The sequence below is a fragment of the Ischnura elegans genome, chromosome 5, assembly GCF_921293095.1.
Source record: "Ischnura elegans chromosome 5, ioIscEleg1.1, whole genome shotgun sequence".
Lineage (NCBI taxonomy): Eukaryota > Metazoa > Arthropoda > Insecta > Odonata > Coenagrionidae > Ischnura > Ischnura elegans.
The window spans coordinates 45,115,786-45,133,310 of record NC_060250.1 but is presented as its reverse complement, the minus strand read 5'-3'; the positions used below and the strand labels follow the sequence as shown (position 1 = coordinate 45,133,310).

The window sequence follows — 17,525 nt, the reverse complement described above, 5'->3', positions numbered from 1 at the left end:
TTATTATGTATGTTGAATGCATTGTGGATGGCGAAAAAAGCCGATATGTAGATTGGTTGCTAAATTTGAACATGTTTTTGCGTAAAATGCTCCCTCCATGTATTTAGTTGTAGCGGAGGTTATAAATGCCTGGTTACACGATACATTAACACGTACGGGTTAATGTCTAAATGTATGAACGCGTGAATGAACACGAAAATGTACCGTGTAACCACCCAACTTGTGCGAATGTATGAACGGAAAATAGAACCTGTTCTAATTTGGTTCATCCATTCGTACATGTTCCGTTCCGGTCCACCAAAATCATTCACGCAAACGTACATTAACTTGTACGTGTTAATGTACCGTATGACCAGGCCTTTAGTCAATTTTCGCGGCCTTTCTCCGAGGCATGGATAGGGGGACACCAGTCAATAAGTCATCACAACCCTGAGCGGATAGTTATCGCGGAACCCATCTGCACTTCCATTGTTGGGATCAAACTATCAAAGTGCTTCGGAGAACAAGTTTTCTAGGTTAATTACACGCCATTACTGTGAACAACGCAACAAAATTGTATCAAGAGAGTGAATTCAGTACATTTGATGGAACAGCCTAAGTTGATATCGACCATTTTTATCTGACTTTTTGGAAGATGATTTTGTTTCGCTCAGGATGGCTTTCGTTATTTCGGCCCGCGCTCTCGTTTTCGGTAAATGTTTGCTGAGATTTCATTTTCTCCTCCCTGCTGCCTTCATTATGTTCCTTCCGTAATTGAAATCCAAGGCAGAGGAATAAGAGATATGAATCGCGTATCTTATCGCACGCCCGCGTCGTTCCCCGCGACGGGAGTGATGATACAGGACCGCGATAGCGTCTCCCTGTTCGACGCAGGTGGATCTTCCGACCCGAACGGTTATATGCCGATTCTCTTTGTTCTTTCAACGCATGGATGAGACGTAAAGGACAGAAATGTGCTTCTGTTGCGGTCCCCGTGTGGGGAGCGTTATTGCTGGAATATACATCCTGGTGAGTGTCGCATGATGAAGGCCCTACATGGTGACTTGTTCTCGGACAGAAGACGAGGGTGCTTGTATCTCGGTGTCTGTGGATGGAGGTGACGGAGAGTGTTTTATTTTTGCGCGTGCCTCCCTCATATGTGTGTTGACGTCTGCCACGATGTTTTCCGACGAAAAGCGTGGCACTATGGAAACATAGGATCCTGGACATCGGTTAACGTAAGACAGGATTGATAGAGTACAGTGTTTTAGGGGCGGTTTCCAGTGCCGAGTTCGTGATATGAAGTCGTTGAGAACATACTGCAGAGGCTGGGTCCACTATTGACTATTTTGATTTGCACTCATCTTAACTATTTCTCTGGGTATTTTATTCAGTTGAACTTCCTCTCTTGTTTTCGATGCCCGCTTAAGTAAGTCGGCATAGAGTGAGACTAAAAGGTAGCATTTGCAGCGTCAAAATGTGTGTTAATTCTGTTGTGTTGAGCATAATGACTTTGAATGCGAGTTTTTCGTTTTCTTTCGGAATCAATAAGAATATCCAAGTTCGCCGGGAGTTTCCCTAGAACAACCTCCTTGCCAGATTCGCTTCAGCGATTGTTGCAGGGTGTCGTGAAAGCCAATATCCACCCAGAAAATCTTAAAATACATGTCTGATAGAGTAAATGCGGTAAATTCGTCACTGGGAATCACTGCGTAAGTTAGTGAATTAGACTGCTGCTACTTAATTTAGTTACCAAGAATAACGTCATCAGTTCCACTGACATTGGACGCGACAGTTTTCAGTCAAAGATTGATTGCCTCCTCACCGGCCTCCAGGTGTTTCCACGATGTTTCTTAATCATCGGCAATCATCATCAAGCCACATTCATCTCATCGGTAATCATCACCTGAGTGATTTTGTGGAAACACCCTTGGCGGATTTTTTTTCCGTCATTTGATGTGCGAAAGAGGTTCCGCGAATAACTTTCTCTCTGCGTTAGCGCTGCCTCTCTGCACCACCTCGAAAAATTTCTATTGGTGTCATGTCTATCTATCCCATAAAATGTGCGGCTCTTCGCTGTCATGCAAATGTCCTAATCTCATTCTTCAGTGAGCTCATCCTTTCCGATTCCCAAATGATTTTGTCTGGAGTGGGGTTTGATACTACTCAAACTTTGGGAAGTTGGGCCCGTCTACGAAGAATTGTTTCACGGGTGCATTGTCCTCCGCGCTGTTCTCATGATTGAAAAAAAATTTCAATGGCAGGCTTAAACAATATAAGGTGTCGTAAGGGTATTGGGATTACTAGAGCCCATTATTTTCGACGTCGTGTGCTCACAGTTTCTCTCAGTTAATTCAACTATAAAATTCAAGGTGATTCGTCGCAAAGTTATCATCGAAGTGCTTCCAAATTAAAATTCCTTTAATGCTCACTTTTTCTCATGGTTGTGATAATTAATCTTCTTATACTCAAATTCAAACCTTCCTCGTAGTTTATGCATGCATGTTTGTTCTTATCAGAAAAGAGCAAGCCGTAGTAGAACTTTACATATGACGCTTTTAATAAAGGGTTTTATTTTACATTAGGAAAGATATTTTGCGTCCGCATTATTAGGTGCTAGGTTTTGTATCTTTCAGGAAAAGTGTAGCCCAGAGACCATTTTTAGAATAACTAGTACTAAATAGCATTTGCTTTAGGGGATCGGGTTGGTGTGGTGGCTAGTGTGTTGGCTTCCCACACGGCGGGCTCGGGTTCAAATCCCGGCAGCGGCAGAGAATTTACAGAGACTGCCCGATCCCTGCTTGAATGTTGTGTGGAGGACATTTCTAGCGCAACCGTCGGATGGGACGTTAAAAGCTCAACCCTCGGTCCGTCGGATGGGACGTAAAACCGTGGTCCCCTTGCCGCCTTTCGTTCAGAGCAGGCTAATGCCGACGCCGGGTTTCTCTCCACCCTTCCTTCCATACCCTATCCTCATGGTGCAAATGACCTCAGCTGTCGGTCGCCTCCTCCAAATACCATTTGCTTTCGATAGAGAAATTGTAGAGGGATTGATGGTGGTGGCTAAGTTGTTGGCTTCACACCACTTGTGACCGGGTTAAATCGCGGCAGTGCTAAACATTTTTCTGAGGGTGCCGGATTCCTGCTCGAGCCCTGTGAGGAGGGCACCTCATGATTAGCGCTACGTCCGTCGGGTGGGACGTTGAACTATAGTTACCATGGCTCCTTCCATTTAGACTCCCATCACCCTTCTTCACAGACCCTTTTCTATGGCACAAATGACTGTAGATGTTGGTTGCCTAGTCCAAATACCTACCTGCTTACAATGGTTTTACTCAGGGTGCATGCAACATCAGATTGGGGGGTCACGACCTGGGTCCAGGCAGTATGGCATACCCCCCCGGAAGAGATAGTACACAGCTCATTTTATTTTCGAGCTTGTTTTTACAGGAGGGAGTGCTACGCTCTACGATTAGTACAGCCATGAAGTAAGTATATATAGAGGGCTCACCGCATGTACAAAAGCCGTATATATTTTTGATGTAGGTAGTTCGGGAAGAATTAAGTAGGAATTAAGTAGTAAGAAGGCGAGGAAGATTTTTTTTTGCAATTTTTTGCATTTGCTCGTTCCACAAGCCTAAAAATTTACTCTGAAACAGAAAGGATTGCTACGTTTAGTGGTGACAATAGTTAGTGGATTTTGTTCATAACAATAATTATAAAAATATTTCCTTGAAATTCGGCTTGTAACTTGGCTTTTCTGAGTTCATATTCCTATTCCAGTTTCCGACAAACTATTATTAATATTAAGTTGAAACTTGTAGGAAATATATACTGTACATTTTGATCCATATTAGCTGACTTTAATTTGGTTTCCACTCAATTTCAACGCTGTTATATTTGTTTATATGTCTTTTGGACTAAAAATCTGGAATTTTGCTAGGCACAAAGCAATTGCCTGCTAACTTACGTATCTTACTACATAGGTCCATATATGCTGCGTATGAAATTTGGAGAAGAAAACAAATACATTTTTGGTGAAAAATTGTAACTATACCTATCTTGAATACGAAAGGAGTTAAGATTTTTTGATTTTCTCAAATATTTTTGCCTCGTCATTATTTCAGTTGCTTGCTATTTCGTGGAAGTTTTCCGTGGCTTTTTCATTTGAATGGATGCTGTTGAGGATGATGTTGTGGACAGTGGCGGATCTATGTGGGCTATAGGGTATCCCTTGGATATCCAATTTGCACTAGATAGAATGGTAATTTTGTTCGGATCCCCACTACTGCTGGGAGGTTATCCCCTACTTAGCCCCCCCTTGTCCCTATCCTGGATCCGCCACTGGTTGCGGATGATGGATGTTGGAGGATGCTATTAAGAGCTGTCGGCTATCAGTTCTCAACAGCATCCTACAAACTACATGGATATCTTTTAATGCCTAATTTTCCATATAGGTAAACCTTTTTATGTTTTTAACAGACAATGAGTTTCGACGTTGATGTATTTAGTTAAGTATCTTTGTGCCTGAGCTGCCGATTTTTGTAAGGTGGGAAGCAGTCATCTACTAACTGTAGTATCATACGATATAGGTCCATATATGCTGCGTATGAAATTTGAATAAAAATAAAATTTTATTTTTGGTGAAAGAATTTTAACTTTATCTCGATTAGAAAGGGAGTTATGAATTTTAAATGGCCGCACCTCGTCAGGCTTTCCTTACTGGCCTGAGTCTGCGCTGTCTCCCACCTCCCTAAGAGATCGTTTTGCCATTAGATAGGTTGGCGAGGTGAGGCTATGGTTTTAACGAGGAAGAGATTTTCCGTGAGGGAAGATTTTTTCGCTTCAAGAGAACTTTTAAACTTACTCTATGGTACAACTCAAACTTCTCCCACGTTTACGACTTGAAGCCATGCACTTGCATATACACTCCGTTTACTCCTTTACAAGGATGCAAAAACTATTAAACTAATAAAAATTAAATTTTTTTAATAAATTTGGTGGGTCATGTCCCCTGTGACCCCCTCCTCCAAATCCGCCACTGGCTTTACTTTATCGTGGGTGATATTTTTCTACGTTTGGTTTAGTAAATCGAAGACAATTCTCAAAAACATACGTTTGTGGTAGATACTCTTGTTTCACTTTGCCCTTTTATTAGCTAAAACTTTCGCGGCCCATGTTCATCAATGTCGATGACTTTTCGGTTAACCCTCACCAAGACTTTAAATGGTCTTTAGCCTTGATGAAGTATTCGGCATGGTAGAGGGAACAATGGCCATTTTAAAGTCTTGACGTCTGTTCTTTTTTATTTTTTTGGCTGTATAACAGTTCACCTATCACCCATTAAATTTATTTTTCAATGCATGGAATAGCCAACAATAAACTCAGAAGCAGTTCATGATTACTGTCATTTCCATGATCACTTTACAGGTCTTTTTATCTTGGAACATTGACTTATTCCATAGAAGATATTTCTTATTGTTCTATTATCTATTGTTATCGTTCCTGACTGAACCGATAACGAGGTAGACCGTTGAAGATTTTAATGGGAACGGCAATACCTGCACCCCTTTTTATTGATTGCGGAATAAAGGAACGTGGATGGAAGGACTTCTTTTTATCGTCATTTCGCACTCGTGACGGACAAAACTATGCCTTCACAGCGCCTCCGCTACGTCGATTTACTCCCGCTGCGATGGAGATGTGCTTAAACAATGTGCTAATGTTTTGGTCACGTCCCGGATACTTCTTCCCGCTCCCTATTCCGTCTTGGCTGGAGAGGAGACAGCCTTCTCCTTAATCACTTCTCTCGCGGCCTCTATCTCCCTCCATTGACGCACTGTCCTAGCGCCCTTGAGGCATTTTGAATCACCGATTTTTGCGCGCCACCTCTATAGTGAATCGAATATTGATTCACTCTCCTGTACTCATTTTCCTATAGGCTGACTGGGCTTCAGCCTAGGGCCTCAAGATCAAGAGGAGGCTACATTCAAATTGTTAGCAAAATTAAAATATCGCTATTCTAAAAACAATGAACACTAAAGCAGTGAACCGAAAACAAGGAGAAATTCTGCGCATATGACTTATAAACAAACATAAAAAAATGTGTTGTTTAATATCAACGCGTTTGGCTCATTGGGTGTGTTAGTTTATTGCATAAAATATTGCATCAGAGTGTAGTTCATAGATTCACTGATGTTTCATTTCACATATTGATATGTATCACATTAGTGATGTATTTCATTATCCCTTATGTAATTTACAAAGTTATAAATGGGAGGGGAAAGGTTCTCATGAGTGGAATAGCCTTGGGTCTCTTTCCTATATCCGGCCTTTCCTGAGCTATTTACGACGGAATACTCCTCTATTGAAAGTAAAGGAATAAAACTTTGTAAGGTTCACTTATAAAATCGTTTCCGGCTTGATTTTGTGGAATATTGCTATATCCATGATAAACACACAAATGGTAATTTCCACACTATTTTATTTAACAATTAACGACCGACCATGGTTTCAACACTTTGTGTCATCCTTGAAAATTTATTTGTTAAATTAAATAGTGTGGAAATTAACATTTGTGTTTTTATCATGTAAGGTTCACTATTATCATATTTGGGCACGACCCGGGTTTGGTAACGTAGGTACATCTTCAGGTAGATGAAAGAAGATGTAACTACGTTACGAAACCCGGGTCGTGCCCATATTAATATGATAGTGAACCTTTCAAAGTTTTATTCCTTTATTTCCAATATGGAGAGGTTTCACAAAGGCAAGCCTGAAGTTATCAGTTATATCTTCTATTGAAGCCAAGGAATTGGGCAACTGGCCATCCTAATTAAAGTACCTCTAAAATTGCACACCATTTACTTACAGTAGAAAGAGCACGGCGACTAGTATTTTATGATTTCCAGTTGAGTGATTCATTCTCAGATTAAATATACAGGGCGGAGAAAAGATTGTACCAGGAAATTTTAACCCTGAATGACTGATGCCGGCAGGAGCCAAAATTACTCATGATTGGTCAAAAACGCACCATTTTTCAACTAAAGAAACTTTGAGCCAAGCAATCCGATTGGCCGCGAATTTGCCCTGTTGCCATGGATACATCGCGATCGCCGGCAGGCAAAACATTCGAAGTCATGAGTTGTCCAGAGCATCCAGCAACAGGATAAACTCGCGGCCAATCGTCACTCTTGGCTAAAAGTTTCTGTTGTTTAAGACTTGTGCGTTTCCGGGCAAAACATCATCAGTAATCAATTGAATGGTTTGCGGCGTAACTTCGTGAAATTTCCTCATAATGGAATGAAAAAACTTTGTAAATTTCACATGAATTTTATTGGCACGACCAGTTTCATCGCTGCGCGACATCATCAGGTGACACCTGATGATGTCGCGCAGCGATGAAACTGGTCGTGCCAATAAAATTCATGTGAAATTTACAAAGTTTTTTCATTCCATTATCATCAGTAATTTTGAATTGAAAAATGAACAACCTTGGTAACTTTTCACTGGAATTTTTTTTATTGGCACGACGCGTTTCAACGCTGAGGCGTCATTTTCAAGTACATTGTTTAGTACTCACAATCGTACAATCCAATAAATACCCAAACTCTACCGGGGGGGGGGGGGGGGGGGAGGGAGAAGGGTTATGCCGGGAGGGGAAATTCGGGGTGGAGTAAGAGGGTGGATTTTGGATTTTTTTCAAAGTTACTGATGATGTTTCGCCCGGAAACGCACCAGCCTTAAACAGCAGAAACTTTTAGCCAAGAGCGACTTTTAGAGGGTGGATTTGTTTATTTTTCATTTCAACATGGATTTTCACAAAGTTAAAGCCGAATCGATTGATTACATCATTAATTTTGATTATTACTGACATCATCTATCCAGAGTTAAAATAATTTCGTGACACATTTTTTCTCCACCCTGTATATAGGCGCGCTCAAGGTGGTCAAGTTGTAACCAGAAGTCTAAGCCTACTTTGAAACCCTAACTGAAGTGTTATGATGGGAAACGGAAAAAGTTGGGGAATGAAATACATATAAATAGATTTTTCAAATCCTGCTAGTTTTCCCGGGAGTAATTGTTTTCGTGGAAATAAAACTTCCAATCGAACTGAACTACGAGAAAACAAACGCCATCGTCGAACAAGGCCGATTTTGATCACGTGATCTTGGATTTAGACACTTCAATCTTGGTCAATAGGGTAGTTTCCTTCATCAAAGAAAACGGAAGGCATTGATTGCGATTCGTTATCCACCATTGGTGTATTCATAATATACAAATTATTTGGTTTTAGAAATCCCAGTTCAGACAAATGGCAATGGTCAATTTTAACCGCATTTGAAAGGCCAGATTGGCGCCCATGCGATGCCACTCCACGTGACGTCAAAGGGACCTAGTTTCTATACGAGTAGATAGGAGTTTTATATTGTCTGAGATTACCAATGCATGCATGAGGCACAGAGCTCAGGGAAACATGTCTTAATAATCACCTATTTAAACTGCCTATGGTCGGAAAGTTTCCTTCGTTTGATAGGGTATTAATAATCCTTATTTAAGCGAAGCGCTACCTGCTAGCAGGGTACTATGCATCGTATCAGCCTCCACGCCATCGCCATCGTATCGCGCTCCAAGCCTCGCCCCAAGGTCACCTCACACGGCTACAGCGGGAACCAGAATGACGTCACACGGGGTTTTCCCAGCATTCATACTCAGCCATCGCGATTTCGCGCGCTTGAAAATTTTCACTTTTCATTTAATCGCGAAAAATAGATATCGTCATTAAAATCTAAAAGCGTGAAATACGTACTCCAAGAGTAATAATCTTTCGATATAGGCAATAAAAAAATAATAGGAAACCACCCTATTGCGCAAAAGATGGTATCCTCTCTTATACATGTTTAATCCCAGCGTTTACTCATCCTCTCAGTGTTTCCATCCAAATATTGACTTGTAGGGAATTGGGTTGGAGTGTTGGCTTTCCATCCCATGGGCTCGGGTTAAATCGCGGCGGTGGCAGGGAATTTTTGGAGACTGCCCGCTCCCTGCTTGAATGTTGTGTGGCGTACATTTCAAGCTCAACCCTCGGTCCGTCGGATGGGACGTAAAACCGTGGTCCCCTTGGCGCCTTTCGTTAAGAGCAGGCTAATGCCGACGCCGGAGTTCTCTCCACCTTCCATCCGTACCTTTCCCTTCTGGCGCAAATGACCTCAGCTGTCGGTCGCCTCCTCCAAATACTATACCATACCTTGGCTTGTAAAATTTAGGGCAAAAAATCACTCAGCTTTGCCCGGGGGCGGGTTAATTTCACGTAATTAGGGAAGGAGGCTTTTCCATGAGAACTGCAAATCTTTGGGTGGTGCATTTGCAACGGACAGAATTACGGTGCACTCAGCCACTAAATGCTTCAACCCGAAGGTTCGTTTGGATAGGTGAGGGTTAAGCTCATCCTGGAGGGAGCGAGGGGTCAGGGGAGGGGTGGAATGAATTTCGCATACTCAGGACAGGATACCAATTTCTATACCGGGAAGTCACACTTCGAGGATTTATGGAGATAATATAAAAATTGAGTTACTCTTCAACAATTTCATCACAATTTTCATCTCAGGAGAGCGAAAATGTATCAATGAATAATACCCATTTATTTTATATTGGTTATTAGATCATCAGTGTTACCAAGTTGAATGTTGATTCGTGCCAACAGTATATCAGTGTAGTATATGATAAAATCCTAGGATGAGATGTTTAATGCAAATGAAAAGGTATCGGCAATATTATTTTCCGTAGACGCTGTATTTTTTTGTTTCCGGATATCTCTGCTGAGATAGATCACGGGAATTCTACTGAGATATTATAAAGTAGTATTACTTGTACTGGATTGTTTTGGGCTGAAATACTACATTCAAAAGAAAATGGAGAAAGTGACTGTTCTGGGAAACAATGAATGTAGTCTGGATTTTGTAAAACTATTTCTGTGCGGTTTATTTATGTATATACAGTGCTAGTCATTTTTATAAGATCCTAGACGTAAAGGATTGTCAGAATGAGAGACTTGGAAACAAGCGTTAAATGAGAAAGCGATCATAAATGACTTGAATTTGAGTACTTGTATTAAAGAGAAGGATGGATATTTTATTACCCAATCATTCAAATTTTCAACCTTGAGCGGCTTAAATTGTCTCTTTCATTATTTCCATCTTAATAGTTAATTGAATTATGAAGTATGACGTTGCACGTTTCATGTCAACAATATGCGGATCTTTTTTAAAATGAACAATCGGAAGGGTAAATTTTCACAGTTTTTTATTTTTTAGGTTCTCGTGAGACGCATAGGATGTGCAATGTACATGGGGATGCGAAATTGATCGCTGAGCATTCCATGCCATTTTGAATGAAAGACGTGAAGCCAAGCGGCATTTATCATTAATAAACACTTTTTTGCGGCCGTTAGAACGGTTTTGCGCCCTATTTCTAGCCGCGATTGAAGCTATTAGCATGTATTCATCCGAGGGATTTCCGCTGTCGTCATCGATGCTTCGAGTATTTCGTATGGGATTTCCCGTCTTGTTGTATGCCTTTAACTACGATTTTACTGGTTAATACTGCTGTAGCTATCGTGGTAACCGTATTTGCCCTTTCTATGCCATCTAAATGTAATAGAAACTAGTGCACAAATGTCACATGAACGTTTACCCGTGTAAAAGATCTTGATTTTTCTATTTTTAGCAGTTCAAGTTTTAATGGGAGATTTACTTATATAGATAAGTTTCTCGGGTTTTCCACCGGTTGATGCCGTCCATGTCTCCCGACGTTTCGATCCGCGACTTGCTGATCATCCTCAGGGGATCTTCCGCATGTTTCCCCTGAGGATGATCAGCAAGTCGCAGATCGAAACGTCGGGAGACATGGACGGTATCAACCGGTGGAAAACCCGAGAAACTTTTCTGCAACTGATACGCCGGGAAAACCTAAGATCATACATTACTTATACAGTTGTCTCAGTTGAAAAACACCAGAAATAGTTTTATTCCGTATCTCAATTTTGAAAATGTTCCCTCAGTATTTTTTCTCATGCAATATTTTTATGTGCGAGATACAGGAAATTGTTGACAAAGTTCAGCTTTTTATACCATGGAATTTTCAAGTAATATTTGATAGCGTAATATTTATGTGAGTAATTCATCGCGAAAAAGGACAAGGATTTGGCCGGTTTCGAGGAGTGATGCATAGTCCACTAACATACGAACTGGCCCTATCCGCGACTTGCAACCGTAGAGGCTGGGTCTACACTGGCTGGCCCCAGAGACTTTATTTGTTGTTTAAACCGTAGTATCCCCGCAATACGTTTGGTGCTTACATTTGCAAACTGCATTCGTTTCAGATTGAGGCTCTCATCTGGCTAGGCCTCTCCATAGTGGGCCTGGAGACATACGATTGCAATGTTGCCGTTACAGATGACATCGCATCCATCATGTACCTCATCTATTTTTACAGTGAGTAATGGCTGCTTTCTTCCCTTATTGTGTTTATGATCGCGGAAAACAAATATGTGTGAGAAATGATATTTTATTGCAACTGAACTGTATTTCGGTATCACGGTACTTTACGCAAGTCACGGATGTCAAATGACGAAACATACACTCACTGATCTTGGCACGGTACGGATGCCTCCTTGGTTTTGTTGTTCACTTCGCTCCTCATCTCTTACTGCGATACGATTCATTCTCTTGGTGAAACTAACATTCAAAGTGGCTTATAGCAAAATTATTTCCCCATTTTTCGTGGATCATTTTCGTTTTTGTTTATGTTTTGCTGCATGAAAAGCACTCGTATACCTAATCCTAAAGGTAAAATACTTGGCTAAAAATGTCATAAAATTAAAAATTTTCACAAATGAGTTCGTTGAAGAGATAACGGTAAACAACTTAGAATGGATCGAAACGGCTACAAGTTTAAAACTTTGTCCACGATTGCCGACCTGTCTGCGTTTGTAGCTTTCAATATATTGTTTTAAATTAAAGCGATGAATGGAAAAGTATTTCTCCTGTCCTTAAACTAGAAAATTAACATTCATTATTCCACATATCATCACGTTTGCCATAAATAACGCCCTTGTGAAAAATAAACAAAATAGCTTCCCAGTGGCATTTCTCTGAGACAACGTTTAAAATGTGATAAAACGATTCATGAAGGGAAATTATTGTTAAGGAATGAATTATTTGCATACATTACGATTATTACGTGAATATTCACCATTTATATGTAATAAAAAGCGATGAGCTATCAGGAAACCAACGAAAATTTTCAATGATTACTCACTATGTTAATGCAACTTTGCCTATCGTATGTTTTAACATGTGGACTTTAACTATGTGAAGTTGGTAAGAATTTAAATAATTCATTGGTAGGACTTACGTATTTTTTATGATGACTAATAAAATTATCTATCATAAAAAATGTCTCAGCTTTCTTTGGTGTGTCTTTTTATACTCTATCGCATGCCTGGCGATTCAGTAAGAAAGTTTTTGTCCACACCCGACGCACAGTGGGGCGAAAACCGTTTTGGTCTGCCAAAACCCTAAAATTCATAATGCCCGGATTTTATTTAAATTTTTTTCTTAGGTATTATAATGTCAGGAGCAATGGAATCTGAAGAAATATTTCCGTTTCAATCATTAATGTAGAGACAGCAACCCTACAAACATGAGTGATGCAGAAATGCATCGCCAGCACGCGCAGATTTTGGTTTTATTCGTCAAGTTCTTCACGGCCACTGCTAAGTACCAGCAAAAAGTGTTTCTCTCCACGAGATAACCAATACTTGATGATCACTACCTTTAAACATCAGGCCCTAGTACTTCTAGAAGAAGTCATTTTTTGGGCCTTCATAACATGTGCTACAAGTTTCAGAATAACACAAAATGTCACCTGAGCTACAAAAAATGTCTAACGATGTCGGATCGATATATTACTTTGAATCAAATGGTTGTTATGTGCTCGAAGTGCCAGAAAAAAATTGGGTGCTGGTTCACGCAGGTTTTTGAGATAATTGCTTTAGAGTGCAACTATGTATTACTTTGGTAAGCGCTCCGCGGCGCGCGCCGCGGTATAGGCAGCAACAAAACCTCTCACATATCGCCACCGAGAAGATTTTGTCCATTACTTTTTCGCTGGTGATAGAGATAGATAGGGCCAGTGGTAGTAGGGTTCTCCGGTGTTCTAAAACGTGCTCGTGGTTATGTTAACGATATCGAGGCATGAGTTATATAAGCTGTTGATGACGGAAAAACGTCTTCCATGGAAAGAACGTTACCAGCGTGTATATCTTCATTTGGATGAAGTATTTGGTTTTCCCAAAGACAATGTGATAGAGGAGAAAATGAAAAGGACGGTGCGGCGGCTTTGTGGGGAAGTGCGAAAGAAATGGATGGAATCTCACCGCATTGAAAAGGACTTCTTCGCTACCATGGAGATTGACTGGATGCGAAAATTGTAATTAATATTCCTGGAACTACAAAAACGACCACAAAAACTTCAGGTATTTATAATATTTTCAACGTAATAATTTTATATTTAGATTCTAATTAAAATATTTTGATCGATATATTACTAGTACTGTTGCACACTTTAATGTATTTGTTGATTTGTTGATACTCAAATTGCTGATTAAATTTTTGCAGGCAGCGGTCGGCCAAGAAGAGGCTTTGAGGAGAGTAGCTACCGCAGTAAGATGAGAATGGTGGAGGAAATGACGGCAACTACGAGTACACCGGCCCTAACTTTTGCGACCGAAAAGGCTCTCCGTGCTCAAGGCAGGGATGGAGAGGCTGGACTGGTGAAAGAGGCTCTCCACTCTACTCCCACTCAAGCATAAAAAATAGCAAATGCTTGGAAAAAGTCTCAGTCGAAAGAGAGTAAGTTCATCCATCCATACTCCCCTGAAGAAGCCCTTGCTCGCATGATTGAAGCCGATTTGTCTCGCAAATCATATCAAACCTTACGATCGCAGGCGATAGAAAGGGGATCAGATTTATATCCCTATTATAAGAAGGTCCTTTTAGCCAAACAGAAGTGTTATCCGTGCAACACTGCGGTCATAATCACTGAACGTAAGGCTGAAGTTAACGTACAGGCCTTACTTGACATAACTGTTTCCACAATCGCCATGCTGCAAGCGGACGTTATGGAGACCCTTTCCCCCATCGTTCTCCAAAATTTACATTTGATCTGCAAGTGGAGGTTTGATGGTAGCAGCTCCCAATCTATGTACAAACAGGTCTCTAAAGACAACTTTATCGACAGTGATCTTATAATGACGAGTGTCGTCCCTCTTCAGTTGTACTACAAAGAAGACAATAGTGCAAAGGTAGTGGTGTGGCAGAATGTTCGCCTTTCATCTACAAGGTATTGCAGGATTTTAAAGATAGAGTTTAAAAAATAAAATAAGGAAACAATACTTAATGAACAGCAAAACGTTCAGACACAAATTGATGGACTAGAACCTTCGAATGTTGTCATACCGAGTTGTGGTCCTATTCAAGTACGCCATACAATAATAATGTCAATGATTGACGGTAAGGTATGCAACGCCATTACACACACTTCGTCTCAACGGTGCTGCCTTTGTGGTGCACTCCCCCGGGAAATGAACAACATCGACAAAGTTCTGGAAAAGGGAGTTAATACAGAATCGTTTCGATATGGAATTTCAACTCTCCATACCTATATTCGATTCTTTGAATGGCTTTACACGTAAGCTACCGGTTAGAGAATCTATCATGAAAAAAAACTACAGATACTAAAGATCTAATACAGAGAAGGAAAATTGAAATTCAAAAAAGTTCAAGTCTGAGATGGGTCTTCTAGTAGACATCGTCAAGCAAGGTAGCGGCAATAGTAACGACGGAAATACTGCGCGACGTCTCTTCCTGAACGCTTCAAAGTCAGCCGCAGTAACTGAATTAGATGAGGAACTAATTACCCGGTGTGACACAATCCTACGAACTCTCTCCTGTGGTTACGCTGTTAATGTGCAAGCATTCCAAGAGTATGCAATTCATACAGCTAGGCACTATGCCCGTCTCTACCCATGGTACCCAATGCCTGCATCAGTTCACCAAATATTAATTCATGGTTCAGATGTAATAGCAGTTGCACTTCTTCCCATAGGAATGTTAAGTGAAGAGGCTATGGAGGCGCGCAATAAAGATTTCAGGAGATTCCGGGAAAAAAAGATGCAGAAAAACCTCCAGAGAAGATATTAATAGAGATCTTTTCAACATTTTAATGGTATCGTCAGATCCACTTATCTCATCCTTGCGGCCATTACCTCCGAGAAAGAATGGAAATCTAAAACCGGATGTCTGCGCTCTTCTTCAGAGTGTTAGTAGATCTACAACGGACAGTGAAAGCGAAGACAGCGATTAATAAAAATTCAAAGTGAATAAAATTTTTTTTCTGATATATGTTTAAGAATTTGTTTAGCGTTTAACTTGTTAATATTAGAATTTATTTTGAAAAAGGGTATTATCTGTATGAAGAAGTGATCAATTTGATATTTTACTTAAAATTTATCTAGTGAAAGCTATATTGGAAGTGGAATTTTTATGCCTTAAACTATTAATTGTCTTGTAAAACAAAATTTATAAAATTTATAAACATATAAATGTGATTATAAATGTCCACGTGTTTTTCTCTAGGTTATTATATGATATTATTTCCGTCCTCAGTAAAAAAACAATTAAAAGTTCAATGCAATTTTTTTAATTTGTTTATAATTTTTCCGCTTTTCCTTTTCTTAAAATTTTATTGCATATTCCTAATAACCAGCCCACAATATGCAATCATATGAATTTTTATGCAAATCAGACAAGTCCTTGATATTTTGCCGACTTTCTCCGAATTTGGCCCCACTGTGCGACGCTTTCACCGTATTTACAGACTTTTTTGTGCGATGATATATTTAAGATATACAAGGTCTCTTGGAAAGTAAGTTCAGTTTTGAAAGATATTAATAACTGGTTCATATACTTCAAAGAAATTTACTGCCCGAAATTCTACCTCACGGAAAAAAGTGCCGGTAGAACTATCGATTTCCGATGAAATTTATCAAGCTTTTCGGTTCATATGGCACATTGAAAAATTCAGTAACAATTACCAAATAAGTTTGATAAATTCTATCGAACTGGTTTGGTAATTGTTACCGAACTGGCCGCAGCAGTTCGATAAAAACTACCAAAATCAAAAGGATAATAAAACCGACGTAGCGTGCACATTTGAAAGATTTTCCACCCAGAAAAACGTCGTTCTGATTGAAAATCATAAAATTAAGAGTGTAACGCAAGTTTCTGCAAAAGGAATACAAAAAAGTGGAGAAAAAATACGCCTTCACTGTGTGTTTCTGTGAGTCTTTTTGCTCTTCTTTATCCATTAACAGATAAGGCATGTATGGAAGGCGCGAATCCCGTTTTCCCTGAACCAGGGTACACCACGCCAGAAGGGTTCACCATTCCTTCTGATTTCACCTTCCCAGAAAACATGACGATTCCTACGATAATGCCTGACGTCGTGATACCATCAGAGAGGACTCATGGATGGGTCTTTGCCTACGTAATATTAAGCGGAGTATGGGCTTTAACCTCGATTCTCCTGATCGGTAAGTCACCATGGAATAACGTATTTAAACGCATCAGGCTTAACTTTGCGGACATTCATTTATTGTGTTGTAATTAAAGCAGCCAGGTTGACTGTGCTGCGCTACCGGTCGTTGCCTTGTCGCCTAGCCTTGTGGCTCAGAGGCCTGTCATAGGGTTGTACCTGTTACTGTTTGCTTGAGGTTTGCAAACGACAACCACTGCAGTAGGCAGACAGGAATTAATTGTGGCTTACCACTGTTTGTCTCCATTTATGTGGGGAGGCTGTTTTTGTTCCATTTTTAGCATGATTTTTGCCCGCAACCTTACGTAATGCCAAGCTACAGCGCTAGGGCAAATACTAAAATGTGCGCGCGGAGATTTTGCGTCAATCGCACCAAACTCCATCCCTGTAGCACTTGCTACAACTGAGATGGACCCTTAAGTGTGACTGCTTAAAATACAGGCAGATTGACACGCTACAAACTTAATGTTTACATATTTTTTGTAACTTAATGTTTACATGTTTACATATTTGTGTCCTGCGGCTGTTCATTTCTCCCTATGCCTTCAGTTCTCTGATGTTTTTCTTTATTGTGCCATTCTTTATCTGCCCCTAAAATTCATCTCTTTGTCTTCCCGAGGGGAATTTTCCTTTATTTATTCCCTCCGTAATATTCCTCACATAATTGACGCGCACACGCAGCTTAGCGAAACTTTCGTTTACGCCAGTGAACCACTAATGAACAGCCGCAGAACGTTCTTTTATTTATAATCAATTCGAAACCAAAAAAAATCAGTTGAGTATGCCAGAATTGATTCATTGTCATTATGGCCCTTATGGGACTATGCTCTGAAAACATGGATCATAACCACCCCACTCCATCTGTAATCCCTTTGTAAACCTCTGCGAAT

At 40.2% G+C, this 17,525-nt stretch overlaps 1 protein-coding gene across 1 annotated transcript in view; it reads left to right on the top strand.

Moving 5' to 3' along the window:
• Window positions 1–836: 836 nt before the first annotated feature.
• Window positions 837–17,525, top strand: part of LOC124158795 — a 42,454-nt gene continuing 25,765 nt past the window's right edge. The window contains exons 1-3 of the mRNA XM_046534113.1: window positions 837–1,008; window positions 11,360–11,471; window positions 16,415–16,633. Coding sequence (XP_046390069.1) covers window positions 952–1,008; window positions 11,360–11,471; window positions 16,415–16,633 — 388 coding nt within the window. The 5' untranslated portion in view covers window positions 837–951. The remainder of the gene's footprint in view (window positions 1,009–11,359; window positions 11,472–16,414; window positions 16,634–17,525) is intronic.